Source organism: Mya arenaria, chromosome 5, assembly GCF_026914265.1.
Source record: "Mya arenaria isolate MELC-2E11 chromosome 5, ASM2691426v1".
Classification (NCBI taxonomy): Eukaryota; Metazoa; Mollusca; class Bivalvia; order Myida; family Myidae; genus Mya; species Mya arenaria.
Genome location: NC_069126.1, coordinates 51069627 through 51094957, shown reverse-complemented (window position 1 = coordinate 51094957; position 25331 = coordinate 51069627). Strand labels below are relative to the sequence as shown.

Sequence of the window (25331 nt, the reverse complement as noted above, 5' to 3'; positions counted from 1 at the left end):
TGGTGTTTGTTTTACGTCGCACGTTACACTAGTACTAATATTTATATATCCTTCCAGCGGTTTCACGAAGCGAGGACGGTCTTACATCTGAATAAAGCAGTATTTTATCTTGAATTACAGACACGCTTGCAAGTACAACTTTTGCAATGGGGCATAATTCAAAACAGCTTAAAAGACAGACTCAGTTCTTGTTTTGTCCCGTAAAACAATCTCGGTAGGAGGAAAAGGTCATACAAGGGGACCATTACAAAATATTTGCGATCAACTCTCTAATACATTGACTCAAAATCAAAAGACTTGATGCATTGTCAACACCGATGGAAATATAACATTCTGTGTTAAATAATAGTGTAACAAATACTACGAATATGAATTTGTTCGATAAGAATATAATTTTTATTTGTATTCATAAGTTTGAGTTAACCCCTTGTTTAAGATTGAAGTTTCAAGTGCAAATTTAAACGCTTCAGAATATATTTACTTCCTCATTATTGTACTCATGAAATAGGATGAGGCTTTGTGATTAACATCTTGTTTGTTATCGTTTGTAAAATCCAATTACAGGATGCAATTTAAATACATAAGAATAGTTGAAACCACTTTCAAAACAGATATATTGTACAATATTAATATATACTAAGCTGAATGCGTCATAAAGAGTTTTAGTTACTAGGGTTAGTTCAACATCATAAAAAAGAAGTAAAATATATGAACATAACGTGTATAAAGAGAAATACATCATGCTCGTAGATAATACAACTTCAGGACCCAATATGCTGAGGGGAACCCGTAAAGTGGTTCTGCCGCGGTTTAAGAACCGCTTTTGAGTCTAATGACAACTATGTAGAAATCACCGTGTTTTAGCCATATTTTCAGTTAGTGCATGTACGAGGTATATAATGATATATTCCCATAAAAGACGTCCTTTCTTTAGGCTTCCCTCGTTTTTGTTTTATTTTAAGTTCGTAGATAGCGGAGCAAAATCACTATTAAAGAAAAACATTCGACTTATCTGATATTTTACAAAATTGAATGCGGCATCGAATATGTGGGACTTCTATGTATTAAAAACTAATTGTTCGTAAACTGTTGGATTTTTCTGAAGTAGAGCCTTCAAGGTAAACTCATATTGTTCAAACCACATTAATGTTCACCTGGTGCTACTTCATGCACATTTTGATACCTAACTCTTGTTGAATATACACTATCTGGATACAAATTACGACAATGTTAGGGACAGTGTCTAGAAGAAATTGACATTAAACTATGTTAAATGGAAAAGAAACCATATGGTCCCAATTCAGCCATTGCAGTAATTCTTTAAACCAAGCCTATTCCCAGTTTAAAGTGTGAATATTTAACATGTGAATGTCACATGAATAGAACAACAGATACATATACCGACGCATTTTTTAACTTACTGGTATTCACGTGGTAGACAAACCCAGTACATATTGAATTGGAAAAATACGCAAAAACTGTGACAGATACATGTGTCGTAAGCGATGTGATACATCAGTTAGTAAAGTGCAATGCGTTGTACACAACGATATCAAATTTATACAATTTTTTGACAATTCTTTCCTTTCTTGCAATTGTTTCACATGATGCCTAGTCCCTCTAAAATAATTATTAACATTTACAAATATATACTTTAGTTACTAAGTTGATTGACAAATAGACTGCCTTAAATGAGGGTATATAAGCTCCCCCCTCAACTATTGCACCTCATCCCGCTCTGATAGCACAGCAGTAGAGCGTTCGTTAAAACCGAACTACGTTAAAATATTGTTCCCATACCTCCATTGCCTAGCGCATTAAAAATGTAGTATAATTGGGAAAATGGTGTGCTCAGTACTGATTAAAAACAGGAAAATCATATCCCGTTTATTGATGCTTTACACAAAGCAAGTCGAAGAACCAAGAGGTCTTTTCGCAAAAAGCTAGCGTATCGCACCCTTGTATCTTACTATATTTTTTCAAGTCTTCTTATTCCTCCGTCATTTCTACCCAATGTCATTTATGTCATTTAAACACATATGAAGTCGATATGGCGTCACGACGTGTTCAAGCCATAGTGTAGCCAATACGTGTGGGCAGACCTTGATAAACTCAAATAAACAAATCCCGTTTATCCCCTGTTAGACAATCATGTGATGTAAACCCTTATTAAGTGGGCTGTGGTGATTAATGCCTATGCTCCAACACAAGTTTTCGTATGTTGTTACCGCATACAAAGTAGTCCATGCCTCTTAGACTAAAGGCTGTCTTGTTGGATATTACTTAACCATACCGTAGATTTGAACATACAAGTAGAGTTTGAAATGTTGAAATCAATAACTTCATATGTACGAATTTTTAGGTATGTAAAATAAAAAGTTTGTTTGTTACTGCTTACTGGTGATACATACATTAAAAAGTTTTTTTTATAGTCGAAAGTGCACCTTTCAATTGTATCTCCTTATGGGTTAACGTTTCGGTATTTTCTTGCAACAAAAAGACGCGAAATTATAGCCAAACCATATCGTGGCATTTTTCAGTGAAAGTGATATTTAGACCCTAATTTACTGAAAAAAATCCGATCTTATAATGTATCTATCAACTTTGTCTTCCTTTAACAAGTCGAACAACATGCGCTTCTATATACGTGTCTATCAATGTTTATTAAAACCAGTCTCAAAATTTGCTTGAACTAGTGCCAGGTGAACACTTAGGTGGTTAAACCATAAATGTTTGACATCGAAGGCTCTACTACATCTAAGCAATGTCATGACACTAATATAACCGACATTTTCCCTGTCCACACTTGCAAACAGATTAGTCGATTGTCTGACGCCACTCCCCCGCCCCCGGAATTTATGATATGGTAAAAAAGGGTGGTATGACTATTTTACATTCCTGAGATTTGTTCAATACATGGCACAATACAAGTTGCGTGTTCAGTGCAATAACAAGTCAGCATGTGCCCCTTACAATATACTCTTTGCCACTTTGCAGTCGTTAATGCATTTAACAATGCATGTTTACAATTTGGTGAGTCAATAGCTGTGAGGTGGATTTAAAAGCGCAATACTAAAGATCAAACTGTATTTTACACTACATTGTTATTAAAAACGTTAACCATTAACTTATAGATTTACACACTGGTATACATGCATTACTGAATTTTAAGCTTAAGTCTCCTCATACAATTCTTATTACTTAGACAAAGCAGTGTACAAACGGCCTTTCTTTTAAATATTTTAATAAGAAATTTCGACTGTTCTCGTTTAATTATCGTTTCCAAATAGGGGTTATACGATCCCGTGGGGTTAATTGCCAGAAGGTACATAAACCATCTACGTTTAAATGACGCTTGAATCCTTCTGGCATTTTCCCCACGATTTGTTCAAACAAAAAATGTATTCACTCATTTATCACTCATATAAAAAACAACACACATCTTAAGGGATTATAGCAATGTACACTAGAGTGATGGGATTTGTATGAACAGAATACGCATTATCAGTGTGTGTATACCACGTAATAAATTGCGTTATATATGCTACGTCGGAAGGCAACATCTTGCTTAAAAGGAAGACTTAGATAAAAGATAACTTTTCGTTTACTAAACCATTTTAAATAAAACAACGGGCAGTCTATGCCGCTTAAAGAGCCCCGCCTTCTTTTATTACTGAACTTTGGAATGGTGATAAGTTTCACACTTCGACTCTGGTAAAAAACCGCAGGCGGGGCTCCGTATGCGGCATAGACTGCACTAAATTCCATTTAAAATGGTGAAGATATAATGAAGTTATCTTTGTTTAAAGTCTTCATTCAGAACAAAATAATGCCTTCTGACGTACCATTTATGACGCATTTTATCACGTGGTATACACACACTGATTCTACATTGTACATTGCAAGCGATTCTTTAATTATTAATCTGTGTTACATATTGTAAGTGACATTTTGTATTTCAAAAGATTTGTTGAACATGATTTGCTTCTTCTGGAAATGTGAAATGTGTTTTTAAGCATTTATGCCATCGTAAAAGTACTTTTCCTCTTTGAATTAACTTCTGTAGCGATTTTTAAATGTTAGTCCTTAGATGTACTTTATTATGCAAGGTAACCTATTTAAAAACTATCATGTAAAATGATACCTTTTATGTGCATACTATTTGTGGAAATCATGAGCTCATACAAAGAACGGTGGTCTGAAAGAATCGATTAGTCACTTGAGCCGATCCGTTCAGACTTTTAAACTGTCGACGAAACTAATACAACTCAAATTCCTTCCTGGTCCAGAAATGAGCTGTTTACCTGGTTCGGGTAAAGAAAATAGCATTGCCAAATTATAGTGTAGGGGAATTTCACATGAATCAATTTAAAAATGAAAGTCCTACTTTTAAACTCATTTTATGTTTAAGGTATAAGACCATTTAACGTCTGATTTTTAAGGTGTGGATGCCTCATATTAAACTTAAAATATTATAGCCAGATACGCCATATCGCTGAATATTAATACGTTATGCTGTATGAATGGAACTCATGGACTAGTATATATTGACTTGCTATCATTGCAGCGTAAGAACAGTGGGTTCATATTTTTAAAGAAAATTACAAGCATTTTATTGCCAATTAGTCAAAACAAAATGCATTTTAATTTTGTTATAAAACAGAGCGTAATTGGACTTAACGTTTATTGTTGATACAATCAAAAACACATATACAAAATATATATACCAGATGGTACACTCGTCAACATTGCAAACATACTTGGATCATGAAATAATTTGCGAACTCGATAACTGTTTTTAACTTTAAGTGCACTCCTCTTTGCAGGGACACTTTCAATGCAATTACTTCACTATTGGATTAATAAAAAGGTTGATTTTAAATGCGTTTGTTTCCTTGTGTTTTTATTATTCTACCGTAGCTTTGTCATCTGTGTTGGTTATCATGTGTAATTGTGTGTCCCCCGTTTTCTTTATATACGTGTAAGTAATGTTGTGTGTATCCTGTCGTGTTGCTATCGTGTAGGTCATCGTGTATTTTTGTGTCTTTCGTTGTGTTGTAATCGAGTAGTTTATCGGGTGTTGTTGTGTATCTCCTGTTGTGTTGTTATCTTGCGTTGTTGTTTGTCTCCCGTTGTGTTGTAATCGAGTAGTTTATCGTGTGTTGTAGTGTGTCTTCCGGTGTGTTGTAACCTTTCAGGTATTCGTGTGTTGTTGAGTGTCTCCCGTTGTGTTAAAATCTGTGTAGGATATCGTGTGATGTTCTATGTCTCCCGATGTGTTGTAATCATCTAGGTTTTCGTGTGTTGTAGTGTATCTTCCGATGTGTTGTAATCGAGTAGTTTATCGTGTGTTGTAGTGTGTCTTCCGGTGTGTTGTAACCTTTCAGGTATTCGTGTGTTGTTGAGTGTCTCCCGTTGTGTTAAAATCTGTGTAGGATATCGTGTGATGTTCTATGTCTCCCGTTGTGTTGTAATCATCTAGGTTTTCGTGTATTGTAGTGTATCTTCCGATGTGTTGTAACCGTGTAGGTTATCGTGTGTTGTTGTGTGTCTCCCGATGTGTTGCAATCCGTGTAGGTTATCGTGTGTTGTTGTGTGTCTCCCGTTGTGTTGTAATCGTTTAGGTTATCGTGTGTTGTTTTGTGTGTCTCCCGTTGTGTTGTAAGCGTGTAGGTTATCGTGTGTTGTTGTGTGTCCCCGTTGTGTTGAAATCGTTTAGGTTATCATGTGTTGTAGTGTGTCTCCCGTTGTGTTGTTATCCGTGTAGGTTATCGTGTGTTCTTGTGTGTCTCCCGTTGTGTTGTAATCCGTGTATGTTATCGTGTGTTGTTATATGTATCCCGTTGTGTTGTAATGGTGTAAGTAATCGTGTGTTTTTGTGCGTCTCCCGTTATGTTGTAATCCGTGTAGGTTATCGTGTGTTGTTATGTGTCTCCATGTTGTGTTGTAATCCATGTAGGTTATCGTGTGTTGTTATGTGTCTCCCGTTGTGTTGTAATCCGTGTATGTTATCGTGTGTTGTTATATGTATCCCGTTGTGTTGTAATCGTGTAAGTAATCGTGTGTTTTTGTGCGTCTCCCGTTATGTTGTAATCCGTGTAGGTTATCGTGTGTTGTTATGTGTCTCCCGTTGTGTTGTAATCCATGTAGGTTATCGTGTGTTGTTATGTGTCTCCCGTTGTGTTGTAATCGTATAGGTTATCGTGTGTTGTTGTGTGTCTCCCGTTGTGTTGTAATCGTGTAGGTTATCATGTGTTGTTGTGTGTCTCCCATTGTGTTGTGATCGTGTAGGTTATCATGTGTTGCTTTGTGCGTCCCGTTGTGTTGTTATCTATGTAGGTTATCGTGTGTTGTTATTTGTCTCCCGTTGTGTTGTAATCGTGTAGATTATCATGTGTTGTTGTGCGTCTCCCGTTTTGTTTAAATATGTGTTGGTTATGGTTTTGGTGTGCGTCCCCTATTTGGTTGATATCGTGTATGTAATTGTGTGTTGTTGCGAATCCCCCGTTGTGTTAAATCTGTGAAAGTTATCGTGTGTTGGTGTATGTCTCCCGTTTCGTTGTACTCTGTGTTGGTTATTATGTGTAAAAGTTCGTCTTCCGTTGTGTTGTAAACCGTGTAGGTTGTCGTGTTGTAGTGTGTCTCCCGTTATCTTGTAATCCGTGTTGATCAACGTGTGTCACCTGATGTGTTATAATCCAGGTAGGTTGTCGTGTTTTGATGTGAAATCTGTGTTGATTTTCTTGTGTCCACCGTTGTATCGGTCAGGCTTTGACAATTATAATTGAATTCAAGGTCAAGGCTATATTTTTGGTCGCTTTGGTTTTCCATGTAGTTTTATTGTTAATCTTAAGTTTTATTTTACAACTATTATGTACATTGCCACGATGTTCAGTGAAAATGCAGTAGCAAAAATGGTTCAATTGCAAATGTGAATGCTTTAGAATATATTTACTTCCTGGTTATTGTATTCGTGAAATAGGATGAGGCTTTGCGATAAACATCCTGTTTGCTATCATTTGTGAAATCCAATAACAGGATGCAACTTGAATACACATGACTCGTTGACACCATTTTCGTAATTGATATATTACGCAATATAAATGTAAACAAGGCTTAATGAAGAGTTTAAGCTACTAGTATTAGTCCAAAATAATAACAAGAAACGCCGCAATGCGACAAAACCAGGTTTTCAATGATTGACAGAAGAACTTCAGCCTGTGTTGGAAGAATTATAATTAAGTTGATTTGTTGTGTGTTGTGTATTTGTATAAGAACATGCCAAATTGGTTAGAGGATATACACAGTAACAGTGAACTTGATCCTAGAGCCCTATTTGAAATAAAAAAAAACAACACTAAAACATATCCCGACCTACTCTATTTGTTTTGGTAGTGAAATTGGAAACAAAATAAAGCATTTACGTCTGATCAAATTCTTCTTGCTTCAATAGGTCGCACAACAACGAAGCTCTTCTGAATACATGCCTATCAATGTTTATCAAAATCAGGTCTCTATATGTACATGAATAAGCACCGAGTGACCTTTATGGTGCTTAAACCATAAGTGTTTACCATGAAGGCTCTACTACACTGACACAGCATCAGGGAAGTATAAAAAGACACACCTTAAAATCACTTTACCAACATTGGATGAGAAAAAGCATTTGGAAGTCCCAAATATCGATGAACACACTCTTAAAAATCAGTTTTGTCTAAATGCCCCGATATTATTATATGTTAAAACAAGGAGATAAAATTATTATAATTTATTTCTGATGTTTGGTTTAATGACATAAAACCATGATTTATGGACGTACAATTTATGGGCTTACTGCACATGGTATAATGAAGTTGCGTGTGCATTGCAATACAATGTGAGGAATGTGCCTGCCCTCACATTATGCCTGTTATCGTTTGTCACGCGTGCCTAATAGTAAATGAATTGGTGAAATATTACCCCTAAGGCGGATTTAAAAATCAAACAGCTTTTAACGCTACACTGTTTTTAGATGCGTTTACCGTATATGTACGAAATACTTAATATTCATCTTTAGTCTCCTCATAAATGATTAATTAATTAGACAAAGCAATGTACACACAGGCATTGTCTAAATCAGTGATTAATTTAAAAAAAATACCATTTTTAGTTTATTATGGTTTCCAAATAAGAGTCATACGATTTCAACTGTAAATATGAAAGAAATATGATGAATCCGTACGTCAGTGTCCATATAGTGCTATCAAAGATGAGTTGCTTAACCTTTTTGTTGACAGACAATGAAATAACACAAAGTTATTGAAGCGCTATAATAAAGACACCATACAATACTGTAACAATGCATAACCGGCAAAATGTGTCACGAAACAATCGTCGCTATAATTCTTTGTACGCTAAGTATTGATTTAAAGCACAAACTGCGGTATCAAGAAGTCTATGTTGACAGTACTATGGTCCCAATATGTCTCCATACTAAGAAACAGAAAACGCCTTTTCAAGAAAATACATTCATACTCATCATTTGTGTAATTTATTTTAAGACTAAACACACATATCTAGAAAGATTGTTATACTGGTGTATGTTTAATAGCTAGAGATTTAGCACATTACATAAAAACACTCTATATAACCATTACATACATGTCGCCATGTATGTTATTGATATGCATGTAAACAAACACAAATTTTATCGGTTTTATGAACCAGTGTATTGTTTTTAGAAACTTTGTCCATAGATCATTCTAGTATGCATTTTTCGCAATGTAACCGAAAAACAATCAAATTAACATTGAGTTTTAATGTACATTTGTAGACATGTCTATTTTTCACTTTGTGTATAGGTAATTGTACAATGTATATACTGAAATTGATGCCTTCACTATGCATATGTGTTACATATTGTGATCGTCATATGTTAAGAGTTGCTGAGCATGCTATGTTTCTTCTGGAAAAGTCAAATGTGCGTTCCTATGTATTTCTTATGCCCTCGTTAAAGTACATGAGTACTATAACACTTTGAAACTATGTAGCGATTTTTAAATGTTAGTCTTTAGATAGAGGTTATTGTTCAAGCACACCTATTTAAACACCGACATACAAGTATCGTATTGAAACTGTCAATACCTTACTAGACGTAAAATGATACTTTTAATGTGCTTGTATTTGTAGAAATAATGAGCTGATAATGAAACGGTGGTGTGAAAGGATCATCTTATAATTTGAGCCGATCCCTTCAGACATAAGGTGTTGCCTGTCCAAGAAAATTAATAAAACTCAAATTCAGTTTCTGATTCATATGATCGATTTACCCGGTTCGAGTAAAGAAAACAACAATGCCAAATTGTGGTTGAAGGCATTTAACATGAATCGATTTAAAAATGAAAGTCCTAAACTTGAACTCATTAAAGGCATAAGACCGAAAACTGTCTGATGTTTTGGGTGTGGATGCATCTTATGTTGAAGGTATAAGATCGCCAAACGTCTGATGTCTTTTTGGGTGTGAATACCTCTTATAAAACAAAATATTATTTTGTCAAATACGCCATATCGCTGAATAGTTGTGCTCTATTACCAGTTTCAGAATACAAGTCTCTGTAGTCATTTTAGTGTATAGATGGTTCATATTTCAACAGAAACATGAATATTACGAACATTTGTTATTGCTAATTCAAACCCTTTGTTGGCTATGAAGAATAGGTTGTCATGTTTGGATTATTAAACAAAGGAACTATGCATTGAAACGAGGAAAATGCTCTAATTACCGCACAAAACATTATGGACATGTTTTATATATCAGTGGCCTGATATGTATGTACTTTACAATTGACAGTGACAGTAAAAGACGCAAGTAAACACATTCATATTCGAACGTACCATGGTCAAAGGGAATATCTAGATCGAAACGTACTTTATCTTGTGTTTTGATAAAGTGTTAATTACATGCCAAACAAGTATCAAAAGAATTACCTCTATAAATAAATAATAACGTATTCAATACATAACATCCTAAATATGCAGGTAGACCTGGCATTGAAATTGGACATGAATTATTCAGATTGAATAATGGTTGATCGTGGGTAACCCGCCTAACATTCTTACAAATTAATTATTACTTTAAATAGTGCACAATGAATGCAACATAATGCATACGTAATTTACCACATTGAAAGCATTTCCAATTACAATTTCATTACAGAGAATGCGTTAATAAATGTAACATTATAATTAATAAAACAATAGGACTTTCTTATTTAACCAATTCATTACAACACGAACATATTTTGTTTATTATAAGACATGCATCTTAATACAGATAAGACTACACCATTACAAATAAGGCGTCATACGTGAAGTACAAGTTAAGGACAAAGTAAAATACTGACGTAACTCATTATAGTTGTGTATGAGATACAACCGTTTAGCTCCAGCCTGGGTGGCATGCGACACTGTGTGCTGGATATCAATGTGTACACTTCAATTGTTACTAAATGTTGGTTTGAAATGTCAGAGTCATTATGATTCATAATGATCACTATCATTGGTTACCACTAGGGATGCAAACGAATATTCGAATATTCTAATATTCGATCAAACGTTTGGTATTCGAATGTCAAAATCGGTATTCGAATATTCGATGGTTTTTTTGTTGAATAATAATAATAATAAATATTTTGCCTACAACTATGTTGTTGTATTTAAGATTCGTTTGTCTTGTTTAAACAACGATTGGCCCATAATGCCAGAGGTGTGAATGTGATGACAATACACTAAACACGCGGCATGTATCATTTAGGGACATATCGTCGGGTACTATAAAAAGTCCCCGTGTTTTTACAATAACTAGTTATTGTAAAAACACGGGGAGTGACAGAAAACGACAAGTGACAGAAAAAAAATCCAATTATTTTAGGTAAATTGCTTCTACCAATTAAGAAAATCTAAAATAGACTAGTTCCCAAGTTGGTTTAGTTTTTCCGTAGTTTATATATTATAGGTCAATCCCAGAACGAGGCTGCTCGTCCTACGGAGACTCTCCATTGGCACATAACGCCATTTGACCAAAAATCCATCTAGGTTCACGTTGTTTACAAATATGAAGGCAGAGGAATATTAATAAAAAGTTTTTGTTAATTTTTCTCTGTTGATAAAGTATGACTTTTTGTCTTTCTGAAATGAAGAATTTCAGAGGCTCATTTGGTGTTATTCAGGGTCCGCCACGCGTAGTTATTACGACAAGGAAAAGCTAAAATGCCCCGGCTATTACTTTAGAGAATATTATAAAAGTTTACTACAACTTTTAAAAGATATATTTTGGTAATCGAATATTCGAATATTCGTTCGAAAGAATTACCGAATATTCGAATATCAATTTTGCCATTCGTTTGCATCCCTAGTTACCACACATCATTTAAAATGTCCTACAATCATTTTGATCAATGTTTATAACAATTGTCACACTTGAATTATATATTTTATTCACAGCGGTATATATTTTTATGTTTGTTTTTTACATGTCGTCAGGAAACTGAGTAAATAGTTATTGATTTTAGATACACAAGAATATAAGCAACTAATTTTACTGCATTCGCCATTCAACTCTTCATTAATATAATGCATTGGCTGTACCATATCGCATGACATACCATTTTTACATACACATATTTTCTTTCCAAATGCAAACGTGTTGTGTGAAATAGAAAAAGAAAAGTAAATAAACTTATTTTACAAGTTAACATTTGTGAGTTCAAATGTAGGTCGTTCGATGAGTTTTTGACTTCTCCGAAACTCTTGACATCTCATGTCAAAATTAAAATGATGACCTAAATAAGGAGTGTGTTGAATCAGATCAATTATAAAGGTTCTATTTCTTGCAACTAAAATCAAATAAAAGGTACACAAAACAAGATTGAAATAAAAACAAACTTTTATTCAATACTTATTCATGCCAATCAAAGAAAAAACAAAAGCATTTAATGTAAACAAACCACACAGTGATTATAAGAATGAGTTAAATACTAACTGCACGGCATATAATAAAAAAACATACTCTAAAAAACAAACAAACAATAGCCAGGCCCATTTTAATACATTGTATGCAATCATGTGAAATTCAAAAAGAATATCTCTTTTGATTAGCATTAAAAGTGAACATTTAATTTTTCATAAAAATCGACAATAAACTATATATACTTAAATTTGCATATTCAATCACAATAATTGTGTCAACTCATATTGGATTCATCTTTCTATGTCACCGGATTGTAAATATCACAAGGCAATAGCAAACACATTATGTAGTGAGAACTATTAATGTCTCTATGGTACATTATAAACAAACATGGTAGCACTCAACATTTATAAACTAAATAAATAATTATATATCATATTTCGTTTAAAAATAAAAACGCTTCAAAACAGGAAACAGGAAGTATGAACTTAATGTGTGCAAAACATGTTTAATATTGTTACAGGCAGGGTGTATCTCGTCTTCTGATAGTGCTTATAAAAGGCCAAATAGTTATTGAATTTTGATATTTAATCCTGAATATGCAATAATAAAACCTGCTGGATGCTGATCGGGCTTTAAATTGGATTTAAATTGTTCAAATTGGGAGAGCATTTTATATAGACGCTGTTTCATCATTTGATATTCATGCCGGAAAAAGCTCATTGAGCTAATGTTATTTTTTACCATATATCTGACTTCAAATAAAAACAATATTGGATCTTGTATCGAAGGGAAATCCCCACTTCATTCCCACAAGTTATTGATAATCAATAGCATAAAATGCATGCGTAATTTACGACAGGTATTCAACACATGTATCATATTACTTCATGAATGAAACAAGCATTTATAGTGAAAAGATATCCCCCGCCAACGATGGCTTGTTTGTGCTTGATGGCTTGTTTGTGCTTACAGGCATCATCGCAGTATGTTGGTTCATATTTATTTCAAGTTTCAAGAATTTCTACCAACTAGTTACTGAGAAATGGCTGTAAATGAGAGTTTTTCAAAAAATCAAGGGCAATAACTCCAAGTACAATTGACCAATCCAAAAAAAATGAACAGGCATCATCCCAGTATAGTAATTCATATTTATTTTAAGTTTCATGAAATTCTGCCAGCTAGTGACTGAGAAATGGCTGTGAATGTGCATTTTTCAAAAAATAAAGGGCAATAACTCATATAGAAATTACATAATCCAAAATATAAATAAACAGGCACCATCGCAGTAGGTTGGTTCATACTTATTTCAAGTTTCAAGAATTTCTACCAACTAGTTACTGAAAAATGGCTGTAAATGAGAGTTTTTCAAAAAATCAAGGGCAATAACTCCAAGTACAATTGACCAATACAAAAAAAAATGAACAGGCATCATTCCAGTATAGTAATTCATATTTATTTTAAGTTTCATGATATTCTGCCAGCTAGTGACTGAGAAATGGCTGTGAATGTGCATTTTTCAAAAAATCAAGGGCAATAACTGCAAGGACAATTGACCAATCGAATTTTTTTTTGGACGGGCATCATTCCAGTATAGTGGTTCATATTTATTTTAAGTTTCATGAAATTCTACCGGCTAGTTACTGAGAAAACGCAGGTGACGTACGAACGGACGGACGGACGGAAGGAAGGACGGACGGACGGAAGGAAGGACGGACGGACGGAAGGACGGACGGACAACGCCATTTCAATATCCCCCTCCCTATTTCATAGGCGGGGGATAATAATCAGGGTAGCTATTGCATTGGGCATGCACTTGATTGTTAATTTTATTTCTCAATCCTTTGTTTGTTTGCATGTTTTAATGTACACTGTGCGTTGATCTTTGGAACATTACTTTACACTAAATAAAAGCTCAAAATAATAGCATAACTAGAAAATCGTAATTAAACATATAAGCTCATAACAAGTTAATTAATGACTGCTTTATCAAGATCGGGCGATATACATTTGTTAAGTACTGAACAAGTGTTATACATTATTATTATGTTGATTACATCGTAATCCTACAACCAATCAGTTATACATTTGAATTGTGACCAAATGTTGAGTAGAAACTTTAGAAGTCCTTTACCACATAACAATTGCAATATTCCCCACTCGCTGTGATCAATGTTTATAACAATACAGTTCGTAACATCAGCAAGTAAAGAAATGCATCATAATACATTTTTAATTCATAAACGTATACTTCCTATTGTCAGAATACAGCACATATATTTATAAGTCTGGCTACACTAAACTGTTTTAAGCTGATGCCATTCAATAATGCACATTTCATTTGCCATAGCTTATTGTATACATATCCATTATCTGTTTTAGGTTAACTCTCAGAGTACAGGTACAAATGCTTTCTTTCCCATTACAGGTATTTGACTTCTTGATTGCTTAAAGAGTGACATAATAACTTTAAATATTTCCTTTTGATGCCAAACTTACCTAATAGGAAGAAATTGTCAAATAACTAACAATTTAAAGGAAATGTTTTTACATAGTTTAACAGTATTGAAAGTGCAACATAAACATATAGAAATTTGTTTAATTGAAGAATATCACTGTATAGTAAGAATTAATACAAGAACATACAATAATAGGTGGATGAATAATACAATGAATTACATGAACCTTGATGTTTCAAAACATTCAACAAAAGCATTCAACTTCAAATTCAATTTTATGCAATACCCTTCACATGTTGTAAAACGCTTTGAATTATATACAAACATTCTATTATGGATGAAATATATTGTGTTAGATTTCCAATTGAAAGTCCTAATTATACAATGTCATAAAAACAAGATATCGGTCATTTTCAAAATGGATAGCAAGAAATAAACTCTAATCAGGAAAAACAAACAGTCAACATTCAACTGTGTATATACTTGATAATGCATTATTTGTAATTTGTTAATATAAACTCTATGGCACTAACTTATTAGCAATTATTCCCTGACCTAATGCATCAGATACATATAAACTGGCAAACACAATAATCATTGTAATACAATGAGAAATGACACTAAATCTACACATTTACTTGCATATGGTATTATTGTCTTGGTAATAAGTATTCCTTATCTACATAAAAAAACTTGGTCATAGACATTGCTCTAGGCCTGTCTTGGGATTAAAGATATATTAACGCTTCTATTTAAAAACAATTTAACATACTTGTATTCTTAAGAAATAAAAACATTTAGTCCTATCAATCTTTAAAGCACAAGGAATTTATTTTCATTAAGAATCATAATCGCATTTTCTTATAGGGGAAATCATGAAGCAACTTCCATAAAACATCATAACAAAACAGGCAGGACAATTGCCATAAGTGACATTAGTAAGGCATGCGTTTAATAGATATTTAGAAAAGAAAAAATACACATGTGTACAAGGCTTGATGCATAACTTGAGGATTAAAGCATATTATGTAGCAAGGATGGCACAGACCAATGTTTATTTAAAATAATAAATCAACTTTTTTTAAATAAGGTAATAAATAATCGTACAGAATACTATGATATTGTGGACAGATAATGGAACACTTAGCCAGGAAAATATTACAAAAATAAACAAATAATATAAATGATCAAATTGTAGTAAGAGTATAGGCAAAGGCTAAACATGAAATAGTCTATCAAACCATGCAATATTTAAATAATCATTGTGCTTTTTATATAATGTGCTGTGCATGTCAATGATTTTGGAATCAAAAACTATTGGTAACAAGACGAATAATTCCACAAAATCCAGCCATCATACAATCAATAAACACAATGGCATGACAATTTACAATTTTATATTGGTAGGAGAGGATTATGAGTGTGTATCAATAATATGCCTGTAATTTATGATCAAAGAAGATGTGACATTATAGATTTTGTACCCATGTTCATTGCTATAAATATAAAGTAAGTATTTGTCTTTTGTTTAGCTGTTTGAACTTTGTTTTTATCAAGAGTATGTAACAATTACATTTATTAAGATTATCACTAAATTAAGTAAATGTTTACTTAAACTACAGGTTTATCTTCAGTACTTTCTTAAGTAGTTTCCTAAATACGATATAAATTAGCAGTCGGGGGATATATCAATTACATATAGTTTTATGTAAAGGCACATTTAATCTCTTAATACTTCAGATATGCATTTAATATCATAATATGTTAATGACATAAGGTGTTTTGTCCAAAACTATTTTTGTTCGAGGTGTTGTATAAAGATTGTAAGAACGAAACATTGAATGTAAACAACCCCAGATTAAATTTTAAATTGGTACAATAAAAAATAACAACTTTTACATGACTTTTAACAACTCAAATAAAACAATATTCAAGTCAGCTTTAGAATTTATAATTGGTTCAAAATAATTTCTTTGCTTATACTCTATAATTTAAAATGTATTTATTATTTAGCTAGAAAGCAAATACGTCATAGTAAGCTTTATTTTTTAAATATAATGTATTTATAGTTTCTTGCTATGTATATGTAAAAAATGACAATCATAAGTTATATTACATAAGGCAACAACTTACTAGCTTTCCACTAATCAAAAACCATCGTCACTTAGCTAGCTAGTCTGATCAATCTTTTCGCTTCGTTATGTTATCAGGGGTGGTAATTTCTTCTTGTCTCCTGCTGGCATATGATCGTTTATGTCCCCAATATTTGCGGATAGCCCCCTCCCATGTTTTTGATGTCCTCCAACTGGGGGCAATTTAGGCGGCGGCCTGAAAAACAACAGCATATAGTATTCAACGTGCTATTAAAATGCCTCAACGTGAGACAGTAAATGAAATTAATCATAAACATAAGTACATATTTATTTGTCACTGTGTACTTGAAAATTAAAAGGTACTTTATTCAATTGTGTTGTGTTTTATTTAAATTAAATAAATATGCTTGATCATATTGGTCTTAAATTCCATATAAGATATGAAAGAGGGCAACAGTTGCTCTGAATCACTCACTTGAAAATCAACAATCAACCCTTTTTTTAAGATTCCCAAGGGTCATGTTTATTCTAAACAAGGATATGCCCTGTGGCGTTCTAATGGCCCCAATTCAACACTTCAAGTCAAATAATTGGGAATGCAGGACAAAACGCACAATGGACAAAGACTCCCATGTCATTTTTGACTTATTGGACAAAAAACCGCACACTTCATTTTGACAGCGTGGGCAAAACATTCCAGATCATTTTGAAATGGTGGACAAAAATCCCAAATCATTTTGACACTCAAAGCGAATTTGTTAAGTAGGTAACACTCATTGACATACAGTAATCATTTGTGAAAACGTTATATCGTGGTGATAAACGTGTGTCCATACTCACAAACATTTATGGGACTTATGTCCAGGATGGGATGTTTTGCAGACCCTGTCTAAATGGTTTTGGTCAAGAATCATGCTTTGTACCAAGAGGCTGACAACATAAATGTTATTGCTTAAATATCAAAATATTTCTATAGTTTAGAGGCAATCCCAACAACATTTACAAATAAAAAGTACATTAAAGTAATATTAAGTTACTATACGAACCTGTGCCTATCAACTTCCTGCTGCTTGTTGTCAGGTTGGTGGATTGAAGCATTGGCAGTCGCAGGCTTAAAATCCACTCTTGGATGTGTCAAATTGCGCCGCAATGCCCCTCCACCATTATTCCCTGTTGTAAAGTTTTGTTTTTTTATAGTATTTTATAATGATCCGAATATGTTCTCGTCCAGCTGGACCTAAGAATGACCAGAAATTGATTTTCGAAAAAGCGCTCGTCTCCCCAATAGTCTGGTCGTAGCTGATCAATATTCAATGATGGACATGCAATTTGTATTTTTGGACTGGAGACAATCCAACAGTCATCTACTGGGTATGACCTACCTGCATACCAAGTATGAAATTCCTGGATCCAAGTATTAAGTTCCTGGGTCCAGGCATTATATAGTTATTGAGCGGAAACGAAGTGTGACGCACAAACTGGTGACCAACAAATAGTTTTTTAACTGAAGGTTACCGTGACCTTTACCTCAAAATTGACAGACAACATAATCAATGGGGGTCAACAGATAATCATGACAAACTAACATACCAAGTATGAAGTTCCTTTGCCCAAGTGTTCTTTAGTCATCAAGTAGAAAGCGTTCTTTAACTTAAGGTCACCGCGAACTTGACCTTTGACTTACTGGCCTCAACACCAAAAAGGGGTCATCTACTAGTCATGGCGACTTCTCATAAAAAATATGAAGTTCCTGGACCAAAAGGATCTTCAGATATTGAGCGGAAAACGCTTTAACACCTCAAGGTCACAGCGACATTGACTTTTGACCTACTGATATTAAAGTCTATAGGGGTGATCTACTGATCATGACCAACCTGCATTCTACGTACATATTGACTGATTGACTGACCAATTGACTAACGGACAGGGCAAAAGTAATATCCGTTCAAGTTGTTATTGAGATTTAACAACATTTAATGTTTTCATGGAATAAAGATAAGTTTAAAAGTTTAATACTGACATTTTGTTTGTTTTCCGAAAAAAGTAGGTATTGTTTAATTGTGTGAGATAACATTTGTTGGCTGCCAGATGTAACAGTAAGAAACAATGTGTTTAATTGTAATGCTCTGTTATCACTTCCCTTCTTAATTGATTTTCCTAGTTTTGTTATTTCTGTAGCGTTTCCTGTCTATTGTTCTATACATGCAATTGTTGTAGACTAAGTATCTCGATAGTAAGGTCTGTTTTTATGTTTTAAAGATAACGGTTTCATATTTTGAGTTCAGCTTCTTAATAATCCAGATTCAAACAAAACATTTCATTAAACATTCCATACATAAACAAATGAACAATTCACAGGCAAAGTATTCATAGAAGTGTTACACACAATACTAAAGAATCAAAACAAATATGCTTACTGGTATATTAATAAAATCAACCTTTCTGAATCTTTTTTACATTTTGTTGTCTGTAAATGTTATAATAAGTGTGTGTCCATTCTGCCTGTCTAGTAAACATATCATACTCATCAGTAAAAGATGGCAAACAATAATGCTCCAAGCTTTTTCAGTATATAATGAATGCATTTTGTTTGAATAAAATACCCCACCCCCACCCCGAAACTAGATCTAGTCCACCCTGCCATTAATATAAATTGTCTTGTTAAATATTTACATTTCCACACGTTTGCGCTGTTGGCCATTATCAGTCACACATGAAAAAACCCATTAACAATACAAAATTGGTGTTTCAACAAAGTGTTGATCATATTTTGCGGTATGAAACTTATGAGTTATTAAAAACAACTTATACATTTTAATAACATAAAAAAGCTGATAAAAGAAGACGCATATGCGGAAACGCTGCATTAAAGCGGGATTTTTTTTTTATTTTCCGATGCAATATTGCAAACCTAAGATTTGAGCTAAAAAATAACTAAGAACACCCATATACATACTTATCTTACAAATAACGTGATCAAGATCGAGATAAAGTTGTTTTTTTATTGGAGAAAATACCAAGTCATTGTGAACATTCTATAATACATCAGCTTTTCCTTAATGATCTGACCCTGAGACCTAGTTTTTGACCCCAGATGACACGAATTCATCGCACAAATATTCTTAAAATGTTCTGAAAGATTTAAAATTAAGACAGGGATAGATATTTTGACCCTTTATTATTTATATTAAAGATATTATGCAGTGCATGATATTATGCAGACAAATAATCTGACCTGACCTGATTTGACCTAGTTTTTGACCGAAAGGGACCCATATTCAGAAATGTTCATGATAAAATGCTGAAAGATAGTACGATCAAGTTTCAGTTTCCTTATCGCCCGCTTTTCTCCATTCTGTTTCCCGTTATTTTAGATGATAATTCTGGCTAACAAAATTTCTTTTTTTCCATGTGTCAACAAAATCGTCACCGTAGGTAAGTACTGGCAGTTGTAAAACTTAAGTTCATTCAAATTATTTTTTTACCTACATTGTATATTAATAATAGATAAGTTGCAATTCAAATAAACACAATTGTAAAACGCATATGACACACACTTTCAATTAAAAGCTCTATGAACAAAAATTGTAAAGCCATGAATAATGAATAATGTAAATTTAAACTATTTAAAATTGGTATTTGCAAGTGATTTAACCACCCTAATAATGGTCATGGTTGTTTTAACAACCTAACATAATTCTGCAATATATCTGTAAAATAATGTTATTCCATAATTTGCTGTAAATATATAACTTAAAGGTTTAACAGTTTGTTGTTAGTCAAGTATATCAAAATATTTTAGTGATATTAAACTTCAGGTTACAGAATTACAAATTATATGTTGCATTAGAATAGTCTGTTTCGAAAGCAACATATTTTTCACACTATAATCTAAAACAATTGTTTACTATCTATATACAATCAGTAAACAAATAAATAGGTACAAGGTGACACCACATAACAAAGATCATGATAAACTGTTGATTTAAGCTTCCAAATGTAAAGCCAATTACAATGATGAAAATATATATGAGATATAAATATGTATATATATATATATATATATATATATATATATATATATATATATATATATATATATATATATATATATATATATATATATATGCCGTAAATGTCATCAGAAATAGATGGACTGTCATATATTGACAACACATCCATGCAGATTAAGTTAATTATTTATGTTGGAGGCATTGGTGTTAAGTAGAGTGTATAAGCTTGAATAAAAGCATGACAAGCAATTGTTGCAATGGGTTTTAAATAATAATAATAAAAAATTCAAAAGGGAGAAACTTAGAACAGTTCAATAATAACATCATTACTAGAACAACATACTCCGGTACAATAATGTTCTTGGAAAAGACTACTTAATACATGTACTAATACTTGAAAATATGAAGCAGGCAGCAAATAGTGTCACTTTCATAAACAAGTCTCTTTCAGTCCTGAATACTATAAAGGTACATTCAACTCCCTTTAATGTTAAAAGACACACATAAGGCTGACAAAGTAATTATTTCAGTATCCAATATCCTTTCTCTGGTGCTTTCAGGCATTTATGATGTATTGCAGACTATCTATCTTTTATTTTTAGTACCATCTCCATAGGCACACAATAAGGGCACGCAAGCGGATATAATTGCTTATAGATGTATGCATTTCCTTTGAAAGTGAGGTTTCAAAACCTTACTGGCATGTATGTTTGTGTACCTCTACAAATTCACATACACTTTTGCAGTCAGTTCTTTGACTTATCGAATTATTGTTCTTCCTTTTGTCAGTTTACTCCTTATATTTGAGCAATTTGGTTATACTGTTTATTTAAAGATGCACTTATACTCCAAAAAAAGATTTACCACAATTAATAATATTGTTTCAATATTCCAATGAGGATGAATAAATGTCGAAAACGATGGTTCTTATGAAGGGTACAAAGTAAAATGTGAAAGAAATGAGCATAAAACACGGTATGTCTACCTTATGGGACTATAGTAGACCACAGTAAATCTTTAAGCATTCACCAATCATTTAATTTTTTTGCGCTTTCTGCTATTAAATACACGGCTACAATCGTGTTATCAGTAATTAATAGTTTCCATAAATGCATTATTTAGTAAGAAGTTGAAGGTTTATCAGTCATAATTTATGTTTGTTATACGTGTGTATATATTGATTTTGAATAAGAGTGTCACTTTAAGGACGATTGTGAGGAAGGCTGATTAGCTAAATATTGAATCAGTCTTAAATCGTTTTTTTTATAGAAACTGCTACTAGTGTCCATTTCAAGAGGCTGCTTGAAAGACACTTCTGGTGGTTTCGAACACACAACCTCTTTGGCGACAAATGGACACATTAACCACTAGTTCCACAACTAGACTTATATACGCACAACCTGATTAAATACCATACAATAGAAAGACATTTATATTTTGCTCGATTTCTTGTACAGACATACAATCCAGCGTTTTGCAACCTCGTCTTAAAATTGTTTTGAAATCCAGCCTTGAAATAAACAACAATCACTTGAGAAAAACATCAACTTCAACTAAAATATCTACATTTAAATAAAATCAACACAACTAGTGTGAAGTTTAGCACTAAAGTTTTGCTAAAACAACTTTATTTTCATTAAACAGGCATTTTTCTATACATATACAAAAACATGAAAGATGTGTTCATATCAAGTTCCCCAATTGAAATGAAACCACACTGACATTTCACTGTTATATCTAATGAAAAAAGTTGATTGCATATTTTGCATAGATATATTTATAAATTCCGATATCATAATTGCAGTACTTAATGAGGCCAATTCATCAACTAATTTAAAATCAACTATTTATTCTTAACTCTTCATTCTTAAATTGACCCATAACTGACAAATAAAAGTAACCTTGACAAAATCAATGACAATATTAACTAACTGTAACTGCTAATTCCACTCAAACTGGGGTGTAAAACACCTTTTTTGCCACTTTTTCCAAATTAATTGAAATGTTCAGTCCCAACCCCTTTGGCAGTTTTTTTTTTATTTTATTTTTTTTTGATATTTTTTTCTTTATGTTTAGATTACTTTTATTATTATTTTTAAATGCCAGAATAATGCCTTAATATATCGAAACTTTCTAAGGTTAACAGGCTTAAGTTTTATTATTTAATCAACACAATTTCTTCCTTCAACTTGTTTTTAATAGATGATTATGAGTTTATTTCGATTATTTAGACAGATAACTTTCATCTGATAGCATTCATAAAACACGCTTAAAACGAAGGAAATATTACACAAATTTCAAAATAACAAAAAAATAACCAATATTTATGTGAATATCTTTCAACATGATAAATTAGTTGCATAAAATTGCATCTGACTTGACTGCTTCAACTATCATGATGCGTTTTTCATGATGCCTCAATCACCATCCGATCCCAGTATCACGAAATTCCCTTCCCTAAATTTGCCACCAACTTCCACCAAATGCCATGGATTTGGGTGGCATTTGGTGGAAAATGGGTGGCACTTGGTGGAAAATGGGTGGCACTTGGTGGAATATCAAGAATTCCACCAACTGCCATGAAATTTCCACCCAACTGGAGTTGGCAGTTGGTGTAAAATTGAACTCAGTTTTTTTTCATGTGGCACTTGGTGAAAAAGTTGGACTTAGTTAATTTTTCATATGGCAGTTGGTGAAAAACTGAACTTAGTTAATTTTTTGGGTGGCATTTGGTGAAAAAAGACTTAGAAAATCTCAAGAGTTCTGTAAAATGGAACCATTACTTATCATCATGGAATAAGAATAGCATTTACGACAACTGCTGTTCATGCTGCTGTTTTAGTATCAATACATATGCTACTATTTAAAACTAACTGGTAATACTATTTTGGGGAATTTCTCCCACTAATACTTTAACTACATTTCCTACTACTGTTTATCATGTTGGTGGTTCTATTAATGGTGATTACGATATTGCTGGTTCTATTGATGATGATTATGATGTTGGTGGTTCTATTAATGATGATTATGATGTTGGTGGTTCTATTGATGATGATTATGATGGTGGTGGTAATTATGATGATTGTGGTGGTAGTGATTATGATGATTGTGGTGGTGGTGGTGGCTGATGTTGACAATTGTGGTGTTGTTGGTAGTTCATTGTGGTGTTGGTGAATATGATGATTGTGGTGATTATGATGATTGTGGTGGTGGTGATAGTGATCATGATGATTGTGGTGGTGGTGACAACAACAACAACAACATGTTGTTATTGATGATGATGATGATGATGACAACAACAACAATGTGATGATGATTATCATGATCATGATAATGATGAGTTAAACTAAGTTTTCTGTGTACATGTGCTCTGTTGCTATTTCCCCAAAGGTGCAGGGATCCCATTAATGTTTGATTTAAACTCGGAATGACCTCTCTGCTGGAAAATCTCAAAATATTTGAATCTTTTGACAGTTACTAGCATTAATTGTTTGGAACTTTGAATAGTGAGATTTTTTTTTGCAGTTTTGTTTAATAAAATGGATTGATTATAAGGTAACTGTTTTTTTATCATATTAACAACCAAAAAAGATCATGACTTATCATTTTATTTTATTTTTACACATATTATAGGCTCTTTGTCTTTGTTTAAAGTTTGACTAAGAGATAAGCTTTATGCATGTACTGACAAGTATGTTTCACTTTATTCCAAAAGAATTGAAAAATACACAGTCAAGGAATGTACTAAGTTTAAAAAGTATCATTCAATTTGTACAATGCAGTTGAAGATGTATAAAGAAATGTTATACTTATTTTTCAGACAAAACCCCCCATAACGATGACAATGTACTTGGAAAAGATTCTAAGACCTTTTTGGTAAATATTTGAATATTACAATAACTTAAAATGAAGACTGACCTCATAGTTTTATCATATTTTATTTGCTAATACTTATTTAAAAGTGCTAAGTGCTATAAAGGGTGAGATAAACAATATTAAATGCCAGACAAGAAAAGATGTAGATGTATATGATCTAAAGGGTGTGTGTGTTTTTAATAAAAATTGTTGAGGTATTGACAAAGCCTTGGTGTTATTGATGTTGTTGGCTGCATGATTTTGAAAAAAATAAAGATATTCAAGTGAATCTTGGTGTACACAAGTTTCCAAAGACATTTGTAGAACAAATTGTAGAACAATTAACATTCTTCTGTGAGGCCAACCCTGTTATATTGAACAGATTTATTAAAATTATCGCTTTTTCAGAAAGAAATATGAATAGAGGACTTCTATAGCAGAAGAAGTATAGCCAAACTTGCAGAAAACCACCGGATGAGCATCACTAAAGAAAAGAAACAGGTTATTGACATTTCAATATTCAAAATACCAAAACCGGTAGTTTAATTAACTTTGTACCTGTATTGTCATTGCTAATACAACAGACAAGTGCTCTTGTAAAACATATTTGCAATGATTCAATGTTTGAGGCTGGATTCTATATTTGGTTATGGTATATCATTTTGTTGTAATACTTGGTATTAATCTGGCTAGGCCCAAAGCTGAAGAAACATAATTAAGAGTATGTTTTTAATGTTGTCATTTTATTAATATTTATCATGTCAATACTAAAACTGTTTTCAGGATTTTTCCAAACGTAGAAATGTAGACAGCTCTTCACCATCAACTGTGATCCTTCGTAATTTTGTGTACATATGAAACTAAATGACTGCAAAGAATTGCTGTGTTTTTGTTCTTAGGTTGTTGTATGCGTACTTCATAATCCCATGATTTTTTCCACCAAGTGCCACGTAATTTCCACCAA

At 32.8% G+C, this 25331-nt stretch overlaps 1 protein-coding gene across 5 annotated transcripts in view; it reads right to left on the bottom strand.

Moving 5' to 3' along the window:
- Nucleotides 1-11911: 11911 nt before the first annotated feature.
- Nucleotides 11912-25331, bottom strand: part of LOC128233767 (uncharacterized) — a 52944-nt gene continuing 39524 nt past the window's right edge. For 4 of the 5 annotated variants that reach the window (XM_052947611.1, XM_052947613.1, XM_052947612.1 and 1 more), the window contains 2 exons: nucleotides 17546-17669; nucleotides 11912-16734 (listed from right to left, as the gene is read on the bottom strand). In XM_052947611.1, the coding sequence (XP_052803571.1) occupies nucleotides 16605-16734; nucleotides 17546-17669 (254 nt within the window). In that variant the 3' untranslated portion in view covers nucleotides 11912-16604. Of the gene's footprint in view, nucleotides 16735-17544; nucleotides 17670-25331 lie in introns of those variants that run through there. The other variant, XM_052947616.1, reaches the window with a different exon arrangement.